Source organism: Sceloporus occidentalis, unplaced genomic scaffold (assembly GCF_023333645.1).
Source record: "Sceloporus occidentalis isolate IW3139 unplaced genomic scaffold, rSceOcc1.0.p SCAF_1, whole genome shotgun sequence".
In the NCBI taxonomy this organism is placed as follows: Eukaryota; Metazoa; Chordata; class Lepidosauria; order Squamata; family Phrynosomatidae; genus Sceloporus; species Sceloporus occidentalis.
Window position 1 is genome coordinate 297,191,935 of NW_028316981.1, and position 19,744 is coordinate 297,211,678.

The 19,744-nt window shown below is 40.9% G+C and overlaps 1 protein-coding gene across 4 annotated transcripts in view; it reads right to left on the reverse strand.

Moving 5' to 3' along the window:
• RAI14 (retinoic acid induced 14) overlaps nt 1-19,744 on the reverse strand; it is a 143,563-nt gene that overhangs the window by 19,280 nt on the left and 104,539 nt on the right. For all 4 annotated transcript variants that reach the window (XM_089496767.1, XM_089496759.1, XM_089496757.1 and 1 more), the window contains exons 4-7: nt 4,248-4,336; nt 2,832-2,896; nt 1,397-1,454; nt 22-92 (exon numbers count right to left, since the gene is read on the reverse strand). In XM_089496767.1, the coding sequence (XP_089352893.1) occupies nt 22-92; nt 1,397-1,454; nt 2,832-2,896; nt 4,248-4,336 (283 nt within the window). The remainder of the gene's footprint in view (nt 1-21; nt 93-1,396; nt 1,455-2,831; nt 2,897-4,247; nt 4,337-19,744) is intronic.

Genomic DNA, 19,744 nt, shown 5'->3' on the forward strand with positions numbered 1-19,744 from the left:
CATGAGATAATGACTACATACCGCATCTTTGATGTTAACTGGACATTTGTGTTCACATAAGAGCTGAACTACTTGAAGGCAGCCACATGCAGCTTAAAAAAGGGAGAGTTGCAGAATTAGCAGTGTTTTTTGAAAACGACTTCCAGAGCAGCAGCTGTGTCAGTCTGATTCTGCAAAGTTCATAGTTCAGCACACCTGTACCACATTCCCATAAAATACTTAGGACAGAGTCTATTCAATTGCAGCTTCATAGCACAGGCTCCTTTAGCCATGTAAACACCAAGAAAAAGACCCATGAAGGACAGCAACTGCATGCTAACACTATTATTAATTAATTAATTAATTAATTAATTATCCCGCTCTTTCCCCAGAACTGGGAGCCAGGGCAGTTCACATTAAAAGAACAATACAGTTAAAATCATAGAAAAGTGACACATTAAAATAGAATTAAATTGTTACAGTATTAAAATAGATTACTTATTAAAAGAATAAAAATACAATTTAAAAGATAAAATTTTAAAACACTTAAAATGATACAATACCCTAAGCTGGTCCTTTAAGAACATTCCATTTTAAAAAACCTGGATGCATAAGAAGGTCTTAGCCTGCTGGCGGAAGGCCAACAAAGAGGGGGCCAATCTGGTCTTCTTGGGCACTCTTCTCAGTCCTACATAAAAACTGCCTTACTATAGTAGAACAAACAAAATACCTGCCTGGAATGCCAATCTAGCCCTTCTGTCTATCTTCAGCAGCAACCAACCAAAAATCAAGGGCATGATGGAAATAGTACATCTGGTATGCAGGAAGATCAGAGTTTTGAAAAATTACTTTTTAGACTACAAGTTCAAGAATCTATCAGCAAGGGGTTTCTAGGAATTGACATGCAGTTAGGGAACCATTCTCATATACTTTGTGGCTGCACAAATTGTTGCACCTTATTCAACTTGTATAAGTAGGTATTCAATATCTCCTAGCACAAAGTTTCCTCTATTTGCTTGGCAATGCAACTGTTTCTCACACTGGTTCAGTAACTGTGTACAGCTCTGACTTCCCTTCTCCATGAGCCAAGTTGACCACAGACTGGCTTGTAGAACACACTGCAAGATTCCTATCCAGAAGCCATAACTACTTGCTGTACCACCACTGGCTGTCAATCTCTCTCCTACCTCTCCATGTTTGTCTTCCGTTTTCCAACTCCACATTTCACCAGAGCTTTCTTTTTCACTAAATAGGGCCTCAGATCTATCTCCCCCTCCCGCACAACTTAAACCATGCTGTGGGAAGTGTGGAAGAGCAAAATATTTTTCCAAAGCTATGATGAAGTTGACAACATGGGCGGAGTGAGAAGTGGGACTTAATTACAGTGAGGCAGTACAGGAAAATATAGCATATGCACCTGCATAGTGTAAAGCTGTTTTTCCAGAGTTATCTGTGCTATCGGATGGACATTTAGCCTGTAGAAAGGGAGAGAAAAAAGAAGACAGTCAGTAAGACAAGGAATACAGTTTTCAAGTTGTATGCCATCTTTGGTAAACTGCTTTCAAGCGAGTACTAAAGAAGTTCTGAGAGCCATTCAGAGCATTTTAGAACAGTGTTTCTTAAACAATCTCATGTGAGGGATCAGCAGGTTTTCCCTTTCTCCCGTGTGCCAAGGACTATGCAGACTTGGTGTTCAAGGAAGAGCTTGAAGAATTTATTTTGGAGGTTACAATTCCCAAAATGCTTCAGTCAGAATGGCCAAGTGGATACTGAGAATTGTAACACACACACACCCCTCAATAACTCTTCCAAGCTCTGGTTCATTGCCCCTTGATCTGCAGGGACTAGGATCAGTTTCCCCTTGATTTGTTAAACATGGAAATACACCCTAAACAAGAGGTATGAGTAACTGTTTTAAACTAAGACCCTAAAATTTGTAATGAAAATGTAAGGTCTGTCTTAAGTCTAATAGGACACAGTGATTTTTTTAGAAAGAAAATGAAATCATTCCCCTAGCAAAATGTGAAGAAGCTGTACAGTTCAATCTGTTATTTTATATACACACTACCAAAGATATTTGAAGACAAATCAGACAAGAACTATTTTTAGTTGGGAGATTTAACCACCTTCCAGAATAAACACAGTGTTTGTTTTGGCAACTGCAGCTCTCATTACTCATTAGGCCTACACTGAAGCAGTCCCTTCAGATGCTACAGACCAAGAGTTCACAGTATCTACACATATGCCACCATACTGGACCATTACCTACTGGATTGTAACAGCCCGAATCAAGCTGCAGTTCAGGCATCAGGACCAGCACAACTGTGAGGCAGTGAAGCAACTATCTCAGTCTGCAGAGGCTAGGGAGAGCAGCAAGAATATCCTCCTGGCTCTTCCTCCTGAACTCCCCATGCATTTCTCTCTGTTGGCAGATAGAGCTCTGAATACTGCAGAAAGCGTTTTAAGCTTCCCTACAAATTAGGCTGCTGGTAGAAAGCACTTTCCCATTGCCAAGTGGTGTAACCCAGACCTTCTGTTCATGCATTATGGAGATGGATTCCACCTTGTTCTTTGCCTGAGGAAGCAAAATTCTTGGGTTGTCCCTGTCAGGCATCACAATACCATCAAACCAGTTTTCACTAACTGAAGTTGGAGAGGGAAGCAATGAAAGACAACTTAGTTTAAGGCTCTCCTGATTCTCACAATCATAAGGTTTATTAATATGAAGGATTTGGTGGCAAACTCTTCTAAGTTCCCCTTGAGAGGCTGCCTTGTAGAAAAACTTAAAAGCCTGCTCATGTTTACTAGGAATCGGAAGTGCTACTGAAGAGAAACGAACTGTGATACTTCACCTGAAGGAGCCTCTTGATACAATCTGGGTGGCTGTTCTTGGCAGCAAGATGCAAAGCACTGTGCCCTGTGTAAACAGAAATTGATTTCAGATACTGTGGGTAAGGTGAGATGTGCTATTAAAACCAAAATGATACTTACAATTTGGAGCACTGTACAAGAGATTTACAGAGAAGGAATGTGCCTCTCTAGACTCTAGAAGAACTTATCTGAACTACTCTTAAATGTACTGATGCTGTATAAGGTGGTAAGACCTGGCCAAGCTGGCTGAAGGGTTTTAGGAACACACACACTCTCTCTGGCTTTTCTTCACGAATGAAGATTCAGGAAGGACTCATCCCATGCTTTCTAATCCTTTGAGCCTGTGCAATGGATTTTTTCTGGTGGAGTGCAGCGTGCACAGAATTGGCCTCACCCTTTAAACCAGAGGTTCGTCTGCTGAGGCCTTGGCAAGCATGGACGGTGGCAGTGAGGTCCTCAGGTCATAGGTTTGATTAGAGTTTCCTTCTCTTAGATGGTTTACCTTACAGGGTTAGACGAGCATCATATGCCCAGGTTTGAGATTAGAATTTTCCTTCTCCTAGGATGGTTGCCATAAGGCTAGAGCCCATCCTGCCCTTTGGCGTTCTTGGTCAGACCCTTCGGTTGTGACCTGTCTGGCATGGGAGGCCCTACCGGTGGCTATTATACCACCGCCAGCATAGCTCACAACTTCATTTGGGTACACAAGCCTCTCCCCCACGCCAAGGGGGCGCCAATGGAGAGGTCTAGGAACTACAGCCCCCTCAAATGACTTTTCCAAGCTTACAATATCTGACAAAGCCATGCTGACTGGGCCTAAGTTTTTGCCCATTTAAAACTCTACACATATGCACTAAAGAGGAATCCAGTGGTTCTGTAGTAGTTGGACCAAAGAGAGGCTAGGATGGGTCTGAAAAACCTGCACTCAGTTCTCAATACCTGGGGAGTACTGGAATTCATGACAGCTCACTGATTTTTGTCACTCAGAACAAAGTGTTCATTTTGGGAAATTGAATCCAACAAAGCAAACACTTTTTGGAAAAGACATGCTGTGCATGTTCTAGCTGTTCTGAGCAATGCCTGGTGTTTTTAGTTGAGAAAGCTTGAAAGACAACACTCTGAAGAGAAGTTACTAATCAGAAAAATAACCTTGGGCAAGACAGATCTACAACTTGACATAAAACATTCTCCCTCAATTTGATGCCATCTAGAGGTGTTGGACATGCTGAGGATGATGGGATTGTAAACTTAGTGGAAGGCACCAAGGTTGGGGAAGATTGGTATAAAGCACATGCACAAGTTCATATATTAGTGAAGCCTGAAAAAAGTCAACTATTTGTATGTTCTGAGGATGCAAAAAAGAAAAGTGAGAGGAAAACATGCAAACACATGAGTACCTGTTCCATCCTGTGATGCTACATCTGCACCGTGAGCCAACATGATCCTGAGGCATTCTCCATGCCCTTTGGAGGCAGCCAGGTGGAAACTGGAAGAAAGGGAAAAGATCTGATTGGTTGTGCCAGCAGCTATGTATTTTCAACTTAGCTTAGAATACTCCACTGTAAGAAATGAGGAAGCTACTGGTATAGACACAGTCAAGATGTGGTTTTGAGATAATGTTCAATTTATTTATTACTACATAGATATTCTCCTAGGAAACACATGGCAGTGTTCTCACAAGCAGAATGCCCAGAGTGAGTTTTAGGGCTGAGGTAGGATTTGAAACATGTGGGTCACAGTCCTTAGGGTTATTCAGATGGTGAAAATGATCCAGGTAGACTCTGGGTTGAATCTTTGTTGTTCACATCCATTGAGGGGTTTTTTTTTTTTGGGGGGGGGGGGGAGGGGAGGCTGCCAAAAACCCCAGGATAATTGAGGTTAGATTTTTTTCTGAGTTTTTCTAAAAGATTTGCATTGTCGACTATTTGAATAATCTACGTGAACAGACCCAGAATAAACTGGGATAAAACTCTGCATGCCTTAAACATGCTTTGAATACATTTCATCATCGACTCCATCTTTATTCAAGTGCTGACATGTGTGAGCAACCAAATGTGCAGAGATGCACACAGATGTGGTTCCATAGTATGAATAACAAACCTGGAATGCGTGAGTGAGATTATTTGTATAGTTGCACTAAAAACCAACATGTGAATGACTCACTGTCTGATATTTTGATCCAGCCTTCTCAACCTGGTGCCTTTCTGACAGTTCTGCCATCAGCTTCAGCCCATGGTTGTAGATGATGGAAACTGTTAACTGAAAACATCTTGAAGACACCAGACTGTAGAAGGCTGCTCTAGCCACTATTCAACACACGATCCCAATAACTATAATAAGCACTTTTGATCATTATAAATAAATATTGTTATTAAAATTATAAACATCAATTATAATAAGAATTTCTTAATGCTTTCAAGTTGTTATTATAACCATCATTGAGAAATATGAACTGATTACATTACAATATTTCAGAGTGGTGTAAAACAATACTATAAAACAATACATAAAACTAATATGCAATACCTACAATACACTGTATCTTCATACAAAACAATACATAAAATCAATAAGTGATTTCTTAAAATCTATATTGAATACAAGTACATGACAGGCTGAATGCCACTAGTAAGTCTTGCACAAATAGGCAAGAACGTAAATACAAGAGTTCACAGTGCATTTTTATTATCAAAGGGTAAGCCACTACATTAAATGCCATGCTCTGAACATCTGCAGAGTAGACTCCAGGATCAAGTGACATCACCAGGAGGGCCTTTCCAGATCACTCATGGACCAAGCAGAGCTGTAGTGGAGAAAATGGCTCTCTCGGGTAAAGTAGCATGGTTTTAAATGCTGTGTGTGTGTGTATTATCAGTATAGTAACCCTTACCATTGCACTCACACTGTTTTTAAATACAGAAAGCTGCCTTGAGCACTCCTTTGAAAAGTGCAAAAGCAATGTAAATAAAATAAGCTATATAATATAGTTTAGGCTAATGTATACTGTCTGAGAACCATAACCACTTGTCTCTTTCAGGAAGGGAGTTGTCAACTGCATGGGGTTCATATGTAATATAAAGCATACTCAAGACAATATTGTTGAGCATGCTTAATGTTAACCTGTCTCAAGAGGCAGTCAGGTGTTTATAAAAGCCTATAAATCACTATCAGGGGGAAAATGAGTAATTTACACACATATACAATGTTAATCTCCAATCAGTTTAACAGTCCTTTTTAGGTATTTCATGATTTAGAAACTCTTTCTTCCACTCCCACCTACTGTCCCTTGGGAAGGGCAGGCTCTCCTACATTCAAGTGCAAGAAGCTTCATTGTTCATGTGGGTTACAGCAGGGATGATAATTTCCTCCATATTGAAGATGGAGAACTGAAGCCAAAAAGGCAGTGACTGGCTTAAGACCACCTACAGTGATAAGGAGAGAGTCTGAGCCATAAGTATTCCTCATTCCAAAGCTTACTGATTTCAAATAGAAGGAGGAAAAGCTTATGTCTTTTGTAAGGAAAGGAGAGGAAAAGTCCCACACAAGAAGAAATGAATGTTTGAAACAACAATAGTAATTGTACAACAGTATCCGAAAGAGGGATATGGGATGGTTCTGTAACTCTTGACTCATCTACACTGCTGAATCTAAGGAGGTGTGGATTGGCCATATCCACAAATGGAAGACCACTGGCAACCTCATGAAAAAGTCTCTCTCTCTCTCTCTCTCTCTCTCTCTCTCAGCGCTTTATTTATTTATTATTAACCTTTATTTACAGCGCTTTATAAATAAAGGTTAATAATAATAATAATAATAATAATAATAATAATAATCTCTCTCTCTCTCTCTCTCACACACACACACAAAATACACGTACATGTAATACACACCAAGCTTGAAAGTAACATTAAAAGTAACCATGGTACCTGTAACATGACATTTTGTGGGTAAAGGGAAGCATAATTTTACAAAACCGCATAACGATGGTTAATGTTGCGTTGTTTTTGTGTGATGCGTAACATTTACTTGTTACTCCAAACCGATATTTTTAGCTGATCCTTTTATAGGGGATTTCTGGATACTTTGCTATTTTTAATGCTTAAAACAATGATGATGATGATGATGATGATGATGATGCATTAACTAAAATTTACAGACTAGTTTTTATATACTTATTTTTTAAATGATGTCTTAAACTGTCTCTGTGTTCCTTTATAGAATCATAGAATTGGAAGAGACCACAAGGGCCATCCAGTCCTACCCCCTGCCATGTGGGTAATTTCAATCAAAGCATCCCCGACAGATGACCATGTGTGTTCCTTTTTACACACACACACACACACACACCCCTTCTCTCTATAGTAAAGAAACATACATTTTTTAGCTGCATTAGTTGATATGAAAACATACAGGGATATCCAACAGGGTGCTCTGGTTGGCAAAGGTATATTTAGCACAGTGCTACTGTTCAAAATGTTCTTCCACGGTTAAGCCTCCCCATTCCTAGTAACAAGATGCTGTCTTTTAGGACAAAGGAATATTGTAGAACAGAATCATAAAGTTGAAAGATACCAAAAAGGTCATCCAGTCCAACCTGTGATGGAGTCACTTGGGAGAACTGGGTTCCTGACAGTCAATTCCAGTTTGGGCTGATGGTGAGGGAGAGGCTGCCAGGGAAGGACTAGATATAAAAGGGAGGACTGAGTGACTGGGAAGTCAGTTAAGTTACGTGAGTTAAGTTGAGTTGTTCAAAAGAGTTCTGCTCAGGGGAGTTCAATGCAAAGCAGTTGAGGAGGAGTTTAAGAGAGATGAAGAGAGGTGAAAGGAGTTGAAGGGACCCGAGTTGAGAGAAGGATACTGAGAAAAAGTGTATTGGAGATTGTAAAGCGGAAACTGTGAAATGCCTGCAACTGTAATATTTATGTCACCCTACCACCACCTTGGAACTATTCTACTTAAGTTACTTTCTTGTGAAATCAATATTTATTTGTTACAATAGAAACCTCTGCCTGTGTGAATTCAAAGTCATATAGGCTCATAAAAATGCACTACCGAAAGATATTAAACTTATGGAAGACACTTGGGACCCTAGTTTCTATACATTTAGGGAAAGTGCATAAAAGGTAAAGGCCAGGTAGGTGTCATTGATGAGGGGCCTTCTAATAAGTAAGAGGTAAAAGGTAACCTCAAGGCAGAGAGAGGGACCTTACAGCACAAGAGCTCCGCAGAACGGGCTGAGAATGGAACGGAAGGGGCCAGGAACGAGCGGGGAACAAGTGGGGCACACAGAAGTCCCCCACTTGTTCTGTTCCCTTCCCATTCTGTTCCAGAGGATGCAATTTTTGAGAACTGTTCAGAACAGTTCTCAAAAATCACCTCTTCTGGAATGGAATGGGAACGGAACGTGTGAGGGACTTCCTTGTGTGCAATAAAATGTGTCCCCCACTCGTTCTGTTCCCTTCCCGGACCCCTTTCGACCGTTCTCAGCCCGTCGCAGGAGCCCTGTGTGGTAAGGTCCAAGGTCTCGTGACACCTACCACGTAGGAATGCACAATCAAACCACCTCAGACAGATGGCCATCCAAACTCTGTTTAAAAACCTCCAAAGAAGGAGACTCCACAACACTGCAAGGCAGCATATTCCACTGTTGAACAGCTCTTATCACTGGGTAGTTCTTCCTAACATTGAGGTGAAATCTCTTTTCCTGTAGCTTGCATCCATTGTTCTGGGTCCTGTTCTCTGGAGCAGGAGAAAACAAGCTTGCTCCCTCCTCACTATGACATCCCTTCAAATATTTAAATGCGGCTATCATGTCCCCTTTTAACCTTCTCTTCTCTAGTCTAAACATACCCAGCTCCCTATGTTGCTTCTCACAGGGCATGGTTTCCAGACCTTCTACCGTTTTGGTCACCTTTCTTTGGACATTCTCTAGCTTGGCCTCCTAAGGTGGCTTTATACACACGATTCAAGTAATGAAAAGAAATCCCTTCACTCTTTCAAAACCATCCAGTGTTCTATATTTGTTTATACCTAGATTCTATTATTAGAGTCTCTAATCAGCTCAAGGCAGAGCTCATGACTCCTCCCCCCCAATTTATCCTCAAAACAACCCTGTAAGGTTGATCAATTACCTGGGAAACAATGAGAGCAAGACTCTGATTAAACCAAGATCACCCAGTGAGTTCCATGACTGAGTGGGACTGGAACACGAATCTCTGAGGTTAAGCCAATACCACTGGCTTGCTTACCACGAAAAGGTAAGACTAAAAAGTACTTTGCAAGATTATTTTTGTGTGTCAGACTTTTACTGCATAGGTTTCTTCACTTCTTTTGAAGGCAAAGAAACATGCAGTGGCAAGGAACTGCCAGTGGTAGGGGGGTTGCTTCAACCTCTCTATGGACCTTGAAGACCCACCTTCAATCATGACTCCCACCCAATTTTTTCTTGCATAAAACAGGGAAGACCTTTGTGAATGTGTGTGTGGGTGTGTGTGTCCATCTGTCCATTCAAAAGGGAAGAATGTTCCCATCAAGTGACCTAGGGCCACATTTTGACTACCTCTGGTGTACATGACCCTACACATTACAGGAGATGGCTCACTGTATGGAGAGATGTGATTCTGGTGGCAGCTCCATGCTGTATATAACAGCTAGTTACAAACACTGCCTCCACTACTCATACACTTTGGCAAACAAGGTTTTGTGACAAATGAGAGGGCTACAGTTTCAGACATTAGATGGCCCTCACATACTTGCCACTGCCATATATTGGGGTGGACAACTGTGGCCCTCCAGAGGCATATGGACTACAATTCTCAGAATCCTCAACACTCACTATGTTGACTAGGGCTGTTCAAAGCTGTACCCAAAATTATCCAGAGGACCATAGTTGCCCACCCCTGCCTTAGATAATCAGCAAATGAAGTTTTCAAGACAGACCTAATTTTTTTTAAGGGCAAGTAACACTTATGAACATGCATTAGAGTCCAGTGAAAGAATGCATTTTTGGAAAGGAATTGTATTTGTGCATAGCTGAGAACTGAAACTTGATTACCATGGCACGAATGAATTTGACTTTATAAACAGTTTGTTCCCAATGTTCCCCAAACCCTTACAATTTGGTTGGGCAGAAAAGACATGACAAGATCCTGGCCCAAGGTACAGCTCCCAACTTTGCTAAGAGAAGCATGGGATAAACATTCAAACAAAATCAAATCCATTAAACTCAAGAGCAGTTTACAAAAAGAAAGAGGGGCTGAAACATGGAAACCACACTTCTGGGGTGTTTATATTTCAACAGCATTTACTATAATTAAAACACTTGTATAGTAACGACTTGGCTAAAGCAATGACAGCATTAAACTTTATGGCCAATTTCTTTGTTTGCATAAGCAACTTTGCCAAGTGTAACATACTTCACTGTAATGGTTTGATTTCTACTTAAGGGACAAACAGGAGATGGGGAAGAAACCCTTTAGTGAAAGCTATGTAAGAAGATCACTAGCTCTTTCACCCTCCATGATTTGGAGATCTGAGGAGGCATGACATTTGCCCACAATGCTAAATTGATAGAAGAAAGGGAGATATAAAACACAAAGAATCAATTATCTGAGAACAGAATGTGGAGTTCAATCTTGAAAATTTACAGAGTACATTATTTAGCTGTGCAAAAGCCTGCAGGGTTGCACTACTACAGTACAGAATTCAACTCACCTAGGTGTCACACACATCAGATGCATCCGTACTGCAGAAATAATGCAGTTTGACAATGCTTTAACTGCCATGATTCCTTGCTATGGTTTCCTGAGATTTGTAGTTTGTTTTGTCATCAGCGCTCTCTGGGAAAAAAGGCTAAATATCTCACAAAACTGCAAGTCCTAGAATTCTATAGAATTGGACCATGGCAGTTAAAGTGCATTGTTTCTGTAGTCAAGATACAGCCATCATCCAAATAATGTCTGGCACAGTTAAATACTGATGACCACTGCTAAGTTACTAGTGGAGCTTCATAGCCACTGGCCATAAAATGTAACAAGCTTATCTATACAAGAAAAGTGGAAATAACTCTAGTACTGAAAAATCTATAAACTGAATCCATAAAGTTGAATAGATCTCTCTCAACAGCTCTACTCATTATTCCAAAAGGGAATATTTTAGGTCTGGAGGACTGGAAATTCTCTCTCACCTGTCCCCAAACCAATTTTCCTTCTTCAGCCACTCCACATTCCCTCCAAATTGCAGCATGCAAATTGCAGCATGCAGAAGATACTGGACTCAGCAGCAGCTAGCAATTGCTAACAAGCCAGGAGCTTCGTTGCTATTCGATGTCCTGAACTGGGTGAGTATTGCTTCTTGAGTCCAACCTGGGCCAGAGCTAGCAGGTGTGGCCTCAAGAAGCAACAAGGCTCATCTGGCTACAATGTTTTTGACTGATCCTTATAAAGATGGCCACTCAGCGCCACAAGTGAAGAGCTTATGGAAGGTGATGTGTCACTGGAAGTTGAGGTTGGATAGCAATCTCTAAGGGATGATTTAGAGCTGGATCCCTTCACTGTCAAGGGTTAGACTAGATAACCATGGGGATTCCCATCCAATGCCAATGGCTAACCCATATGAGCTTGCCTGTAATCCTCAGCAGAAGCTCTGTTGTATTTTCTGGTGCCATGACAGGCTAATTTGGTGAAAATTGGTTTGAGGACAGGTGAGAATTTCTGTGTAGTAGCATCGCAGCTGTGGCACTCTTGCCTGAGGAAAGTCAGGCACTATCCTTCTTGACCTTTTGGCAGGTATCCAATGTTGAACTGTTTTGTAGAGTTTTTGATCTTCAGAACCAAGGTGGTATTTCTGGTGCTTTCAGGGCTATTTATTTATTTATTTATTTATTTAAAACCCTGCTGAATATCAAATTAAACATTATTTTTGTTTGTTTTGTCATTGTACAGCTCCCTGGGAGCTCTTGGTGGCTGAGAAGCAAAACAATAAATACTTATAAAAGTAAATAAACTCTATGCTTCTATTATTCTGGGTAGAACTTTAGGGATACAGGTATTTAGCTTCAAATAAGCACTGTCTGGAGTACATGCTTGGTTCTGAGTGAAAACATCCCCTCTATAAAGCAAACTGATTCCATCACATCTTCTCTTCCCTTTTTCCCATCATGCGAATGATCAGCCTCTTTCAAAGAAGCACGATTCACTTGGCAACAACTGCCCTGACTGATGGCTTCCCGAAGGACAAATAGCTGTGCACAAGCAGAAAAGATTGGGGGAAAAGATACCAAGGCTGTTTAAGGCCTCTATGACAGTGGTGATAAACCAGGGCCCCTAAAAGACAGGAGTTCGAGTTGCTTATCACTACCTTAAGGACAGCTGGCCATCTCTCAAGGTTTGCTCCCTTCCTCAGCTGCTATGGCTCTATCCCTGTTTGGTAACCCCTTGCTCTTTCAAGAGAGTTGAAGGAAAGGACAGAATGCAATCCTTTCCATTTCCTGTCTTTTGCTCCAAGCCCAAGGACTTCTCTTGTCTTGCAGCTTCCACTTCAACACATCCAAACTAGCTGAAATCTGGACCCTGTTCCAGCAACATTGCCTCAGCCACTTCAGCAACTACAATAAATCTAAAAGTAGACTCTTTGGGCCAGTTTGCACACGGAACCTCCTTATTTACTGACCATAGCCAGTAAGTGTTGCTTCACAGATCTGAAGGAGTCATCACAAGTTCAAATCCAATTTTCCCACAGGGGACCATTCATGTGTTCTGATGAGGGCCATTAAGTGTTGATAGGAGCAGTGATATATCTGATGTTTTACAATGTATAGTTATCTGGTATCAGTGCAAATAATTTCTATGCAACTGGAAGTGAGAGAATGAAAACCTCTTTACATTAGCTAGGAATGAAAGAATGTACGAAACCCAGAGAAGGGGCAGGTAGAACCAAACCAACAGAAAATGCAACAGCAAACAAATAGGTCCTGGCACAGATTTACATCTAGTTTCCGGCTTGATTCCTAACAGGGGTGAGGAATGTGGAGTTCCCTATCATTATCTCTGCCCACTGGCCATGCTGGCTGGGGCTGATGAGAGTTGCAGTCCAGCAGCTTATGGAAACCAAAGGTTCTTCACTTCTGGTTTAGCATTACATTTATGAACCTTGGACACATGATCAACCTTTTCCTCCTCCAGCATGGTCATGAGAAAATTAGAAGATTTCATCTATTTTCAGCTCACTGCCATTTGTCATTAACTAATTCAGATGTCACAATACATTATGGTACACTGACAGAGGACTGGGCTTGTGCAAGTCATGGGTGTGTATCCCTCCCCCATATGCAGTCATACAGAGTTAGAAGATTGAAACAAGCAAACTAAAAATTAAATATGCTTTAAGTTTCAGAAGTCACACTGATTAATTCCAACAGAAGCAAGTTTTTCATCCCTCTAAAGAGCTGTCTTAAACACAGTTTAGGAGGGGGGGGGGGGTCCCTATGTTGTAAACTATCTACCTGTCAAGTTTTTGGTCTACAACTCCCATAATTCTCCACAGGAGGCCATGCTGGCCAAGGACGATGAGTAGCAGTCCAAAACTATCTGTCTCTGTGAAGTCTAAAGGCTTTCACGGCTGGCATCCACAGGTTTTTTTGTGGGTTTTTCGGGCTATGTGGCCATGTTCTAGAAGAGTTTCTTCCTGATGTTTCACCAGCATCTGTGACTGGCATCTTAAAAAAACCACAAGACTTGGGGCAGATTCCTTGTATTCCTTCAGCACTGTCCAAAAGTTACCATTATGCACATTCAACAGGTGAAGCAGTCAAACCACAGGAGACTCCCATTCTCCTTTGTATCTTGTATATAGCCTTTTGTATCTCACTAATGACTGGGAAATGGCCTAGTGAATTTTGATTAAAAAACAACACCTAAGGAGCTGAAGTAGTCCTTAGCTCATGTGATTCCTAGTTGACTTGTGAAGCGGTACCAAATTATTATGTACAAACCCTGACTCAGAAATTGATGCGCACACACACAGACACAGCTATTTTATCACTTTGATCTACACAGAAAGCAGCAAGAGATTACTGGCTTTTATGCCAACTTTGAAGACTTCATATTTCACTCAATTACCTTCATGAGAACTGGACAGCATAGTAGACATAGATACACCACATTAAACAAAAGTAGAAGCCTTGAATAAAAACAGAATCAACCCCTTCCTCCCGTATGTGAAGTGGCTTCTGACTAAGTCATACAGATTAAAGATGGCAGGTCATTTTTCAGTGCTCTCTTTTAAAAAAACAAAAACAAAGTCTTGATTAGGGAGTAGATTTGCATAAAAGTAGTGATTCCTTAACTTCTTATCTTGGAAATTTAGAATGGGACTGAATGAGGGAGGAGCATGTGCTCATTTGTATCTTGCACTTCTTAAATCTGCAGATTTCTAAAACCCAATGAGCAGAATTTAGTAGTTATGAGAAATGTTTCAGACACCATCAATACAGAAGTATGAAGCAATGTTTAACAATCCTAGAAACCAACATCATCTTGCTTGATCTCCAGGATATTTCCAGCTCTGAAATTAACTGGTTTGTACAAGCAACAAGATTTTAAACTGACTTCAGCAAAATATATTATGTAGCTTCCAACACTGGACCGCATCCTGAATGGATGCTTCAAACATCAAAGTTGATAGTTTAAAAAACAAAACAAGAAATAAAGAAGGGCAGATGTTTCCTTTGCCCCATTCTGTGGCTTTTTCAAGTGCTTTTCAGCAGTGGTTCTCTAACATTTTACTCTCATGACCCCCTCTACATCTACATGTGGTCATCTCTCCCCCCCCCCCCCGACTCAAAATAGTAAATGAATAAAAATATTTTGTTTGTTTAGTGTGTGCATTTTCGTCCACATATTCATGCACATATTTCCCCTCCAGGAGAGAAAAAGAACCTGGGAGGCAGAGAAGATGGAGGGATCAGGGCCTCCAAGTATTGCCCCACAGTTTCAAAACCACTGCTTTATAGTTATAATAGTGTGGCATAGTGGTTTGAGTTGGACTACAAGGATTTGATTCGCTGCTTGGCCATGAAACCCACTGGGTGACCTTGGACAAGTCACATTCGCTCACTCTCAGGAGAAGGCAATGGCAAACCTCCTCTGAATTCTCTGTATTGGGAGAAAGGCACGATAAAAGAAAATAATAATAATAACAAATCTCATGAAGAAAACCCCATGATAGGGTTGCCTTAGGGTCACCATAAGTCAGAAATGACTTAAAAGCAAACAACCACAACCAGCACTATGATAAAAGTCCTTGATGTCAGTTTGAAATCTTTAGACCCTGGGAAAATTACTCTTTTGATTTCTTGTCTCCTGTAACCTATCCTTTAACAAACTAGGAAAGTTACTTTATTGAATGACAATTTCCAGAATCCCCCTAACTGGATCTTCACCTCTACAATATTAGTTTCCAACTAGGATCTTGAGCTGCATTTCCCAGGCTGATGAGTAGATGGTGCTGCTGTACGATGAGCCCTTCTGGTAATCTGCTCTTTTGACAACAATAACTTTTAAAACCTTGACTGACCCTGGCAGGCAACTAAATGTTAAAGAAAGGATGTGTTTTGACTTGAGCAAGGGTTGCAGAGCCAGCAACTTGGGCTCTTTCCGCTCAGAGCCAAGAAACTGGTAGAGAGCTCTTTAACCCTCTTCCCCCAAAAACGAACAGCCATACAAACAGTTGGCAGCCTCCTCATAATGTGCCTCAGCTGCTTATGGCTTGTGTGAGCCAAGATGCTGGGATGGGGAGGGAAATCCAAGGGCATTTGAGGAGAATATCTGCAGGGGTGCAGACAAGGGAGCACACAACAAATGAATCAGCTTTGCACTCAATAAAACTTCATTATACAGTCAACTGTTTGGTTGTCGCTTTTGTTTTTTAACCATTTTGACAAGATTACTTCTAGTCTTAACATGCTTTGCATGAGAAAGAAACTAAATTTTCTCTTGCAATACTTTAACTATTGAAAAACCGAAGGCTTTCATGGCCGGCATTTCGGGCTATGTGGCCATGTTGTAGCAGAGTTTCTTTCTGACTTTTCTCTGAAGATGCCAGCCACAGATGCTGGCAGAAAGTCAGAAAGAAACTCTGCTAGAACATGGCCACATAGCCCGAAAAATCCACAAAAAACTATTGAAAAACCAGTTCATCCTCTGAGCTAGAACTTGGTGGATTTGGTTGTTCAAAAAGGACATCTTTGCTGTATTCTTTTGTGCAGACCCCAAAGCACTTTGGTTATGCACAGCCCAAGTACTTGAAGCTGCAAAGTTGCAAAGGATGTGGAGAGCAATGCAAGAAATGGCATTCTACCATGCTGTCCAGGGATGATGGGCACCATAGCCCCACTGTGGGCACTGGCATGAGGAAAGGGGAAAGCGGGATTAAATCAGAATGGCATCTGTCAGTCACCAGAATAAAATAAACTGAAACACCCAGGGTAATTCTGGAAGCTATCGTCCTAAAAAAATTATTTCCCCAAATTTGTATGTTTAGCCTATTTATATCTGCTCTTCAGCAAAGACTCCCAGAATTTTGGGAATCTTTGATAGGTCACAGAATATGTTTTTGGGGCCTACTGGATTCTGCAGACCCTCCTCTTTCCTTTATTTTAGAGTACCCAGCAGAGAAAAAGAACTATCTTAGTTGTTTGGGAGTCAATAAACTGGAAATGACTTGAAGGCAACAGCAACAACAAATAGTTTGGTGAGACACTAGACTTTTCTAGAAGAGAATTCTAAATACCTCACAGAATTAGTAATCCCAGAATGCCAAAGGAGAAGCAATGGTAGTTAAACTGGGGATCAAAGTGCTATGTTTGAGTAATATGCATGAGACCTTAGTCTGATGTTCTAACTTCTATGTCACATTAGCATTTCGACAATGTTGTTTTATACACTAGTTAGCACATTATAATTTAGGACCACAGATTATAAAAAGGCTTAAATACTTTTTAACTTTTACTTCATTTCATGCTTTACCTACCCACCACCCTCATATTGGGTCTCTCTAACCAGACGCAGCTAAAGACCTCAGCACATTTCACTCTGTTTATGCCTACAAGGGACCTTACTTTTTGCATAAAATTAGACCTCAGCTGAGACCATTACCAAAACCAATTTCATATATACCACATCTGGTCATTACAAAACATGGGGCCTCATCCATTAATAAGTAGCAGCTTGTTTCAACTTCAGTACTCTTTTGTAGTGCTCCACGTGAATATAATTTATTTTGTGCTCGAACACAAATGACATCTGTTCAAGTTTCTTTGATTTTTCTGCTTATGTAACTGGTTTGTTTCCAGGCAGAATTCAAAGTGCTGGTTATGACCTCTAAAGAACTACATGGCTTAGGGACAAACTATCTAAAAGAGTATCTCCCTATGCGAGCCAGCCTGAAAGTTCAGATCTTCAAAGGAGGCTTTTTTTGAGGTCCCACCATGCTTGTTTGTGAGGACATGGAAGAAAGTCTTCTTGGTGGCTGCTCTCAGGTTGTGGAACTCTTTGTTCTCTTTCTGGCAGCAGGCAAAGACCTAGGAGGAATAGCTAATACCCCCTGAGGACAGGATCAAAATTCAAAATGACCTGAATAGACTAGAAAGCTGGGCCAAAGCTAACAAAATGAAATTCAACATGGAGAAATGTAAGGTACTGCACTTAAGGCGGAAAAATGAAAAGCACAGATATAGGATGGGGGACACCTGGCTGAACGGGACTACATGTGAAAGGGATCTAGGAGTCCAAGTAGACCACTAGTTGAACATGAGTCAACAGTGTGATACGGCAGCCAAAAAGGCCAATGCAATTTTAGGCTGCATCAATAAAAGTATAGTGTCTAGATCAAGAGATGTAATAGTGCCACTATATTCTGCTTTGGTCAGGCCCCACCTGGAATACTGTGTCCAGTTCTGGGCGCCACAATTGAAAAAGGATATTGAGAAACTGGCGTATGTCCAAAGGAGGGAGACTAAAATGGTGAAGGGTCTGGAAACCATGTCCTATGAGGAATGACTTAGGGAGCTGGGGATGTTTAGCCTGAAGAAAAGAAGGTTAAGAGGTGAAATGATAGCCCTGTTTAAATATTTGAAGGGATGTCATATTGAGGAGGGAGCTAGCTTGTTTTCTGCTGCTCCAGAGAACAGAACCCGGAGCAATGGATGCAAGCTGCAGGAAAAGAGATTCCACCTCAACATTAGGAAGAACTTCCTGACAGTAAGGGCTGTTCAACAGTGGAACACATTCCCTTGGAGTGTGGTGGAGTCTCCTTCTTTGGAGGTCTTTAAACAGAGGCTAGATGGCCATCTGTCAGGGATGCTTTGATTGAGAGTTCCTGCATGGCAGGGGGTTGGACTGGATGGCCCTTGTGGTCTCTTCCAACTCTATGATTCTTTTCTTTCTCATTTGGTGCACAAATTATGAGGCGGAAGCGTGTTTTGAATGCTGTGTGCTGTACTTTATCTTTCAGATATGTTTTAATTATTTTTTAACTATGTGCTTTTTAAACATTTGTCTATTTAATTGGTTTGGTGCCTTAATGGCTCCTTTAAAGTGTTTTTGGCAGCAAAGAATGACTTTTTCAGTCCCCAAATTGAACAGCTTTTGAAATGTGGTGTTGGAGAATAGTTCTGCTGATACCATGGAATGCTAAAAAGACATGGGTCTAAGAGTAAATCAAGCTTGAACCCTTCCTAGAACCCAATATGGCTAAACCGAGACTATTATACTTCAGACATATCAAGAGATAATGTGACTCACTGGAAAATACGATTATGCTCAGCAAAGTGAAAGGCAGTAGGAAAAGAGGGATGATGTGTGACAGGTGGATAGACTCAAGCAAAGAAGCCACTGCCCTTGCTGTTGCAGCAGCAGCAGCAGCAGCAACAACAACAACAAGAAGAGCTTTTGGGGGTTGTTGTGTGATTTCAAGGTCTCCATAAGGCTCACAGGCCACATGATTCCCAGCTCTGTTATATAAAAAAAAATATCAACGTTTGCATGCTTCCTACATTTAACAGTAATACAAATGCCCCTCCAAGCTGTGTCTTGTTCTACCTCATTGGCATTATCTTATTTTTTTCCATCTGTATATTATGATTATGATTCATACAAAACCAAACCTCTTCAAGCAAGCTTACCACATTTGCTCAGAAAGCTACAATTATCTTTAAATATATATATATATATATATATATATATATATATATATATATAAAATTGACAATGTTCTAGTTAAAGCAAAAAACTTAACTGCTAGAAGACAGGGAGATCTCTTATACTGAGTCAGATAACTAGCCTATCTAGCCTTGTATTCTCAAATGCTGACTGGCAGCTCCATTCCTTGGTATCTGATAGGAGTCTTCCCAGTCCTATCTGGAGATGTCTGAGATTGAACCTTAGTCTGTTTGCATGGAAAGCAAATGGTAGGCACAGCTCCTACCATTTGCAGGCTGCTTTGGAGAGGAATCTTAACACTTCTTTCCTCTGGATTATTACTAGCACATGTGAAAACCAAAAAGGTGGAATTAGGTCTCATTTCTCTGTGATTAATGGCAGCAGTTTCCCAAGGGCTACACTAGTAAACTAAACATAACAGAATCCCATGAGGAGGACATGTTCCACTTTATTCTATCATCCAGATGAAGTATAATGGTAAATTTTAAAGTAAAGATATGGATTGTGAGTCTCCTTCTTTGGACATTTTTAAGCAGAGGCTTGATGGCCATCTGTTAGGGGTGCTTTGATTATGAACTCCTGCATGGCAAGGAGATGGACCTTGTGGTCTCTTCCAGCTCTATTGTTCTATAGTCATCCCACAAGAAAAAAACAAATCACAGATAGCTCTACTTGAT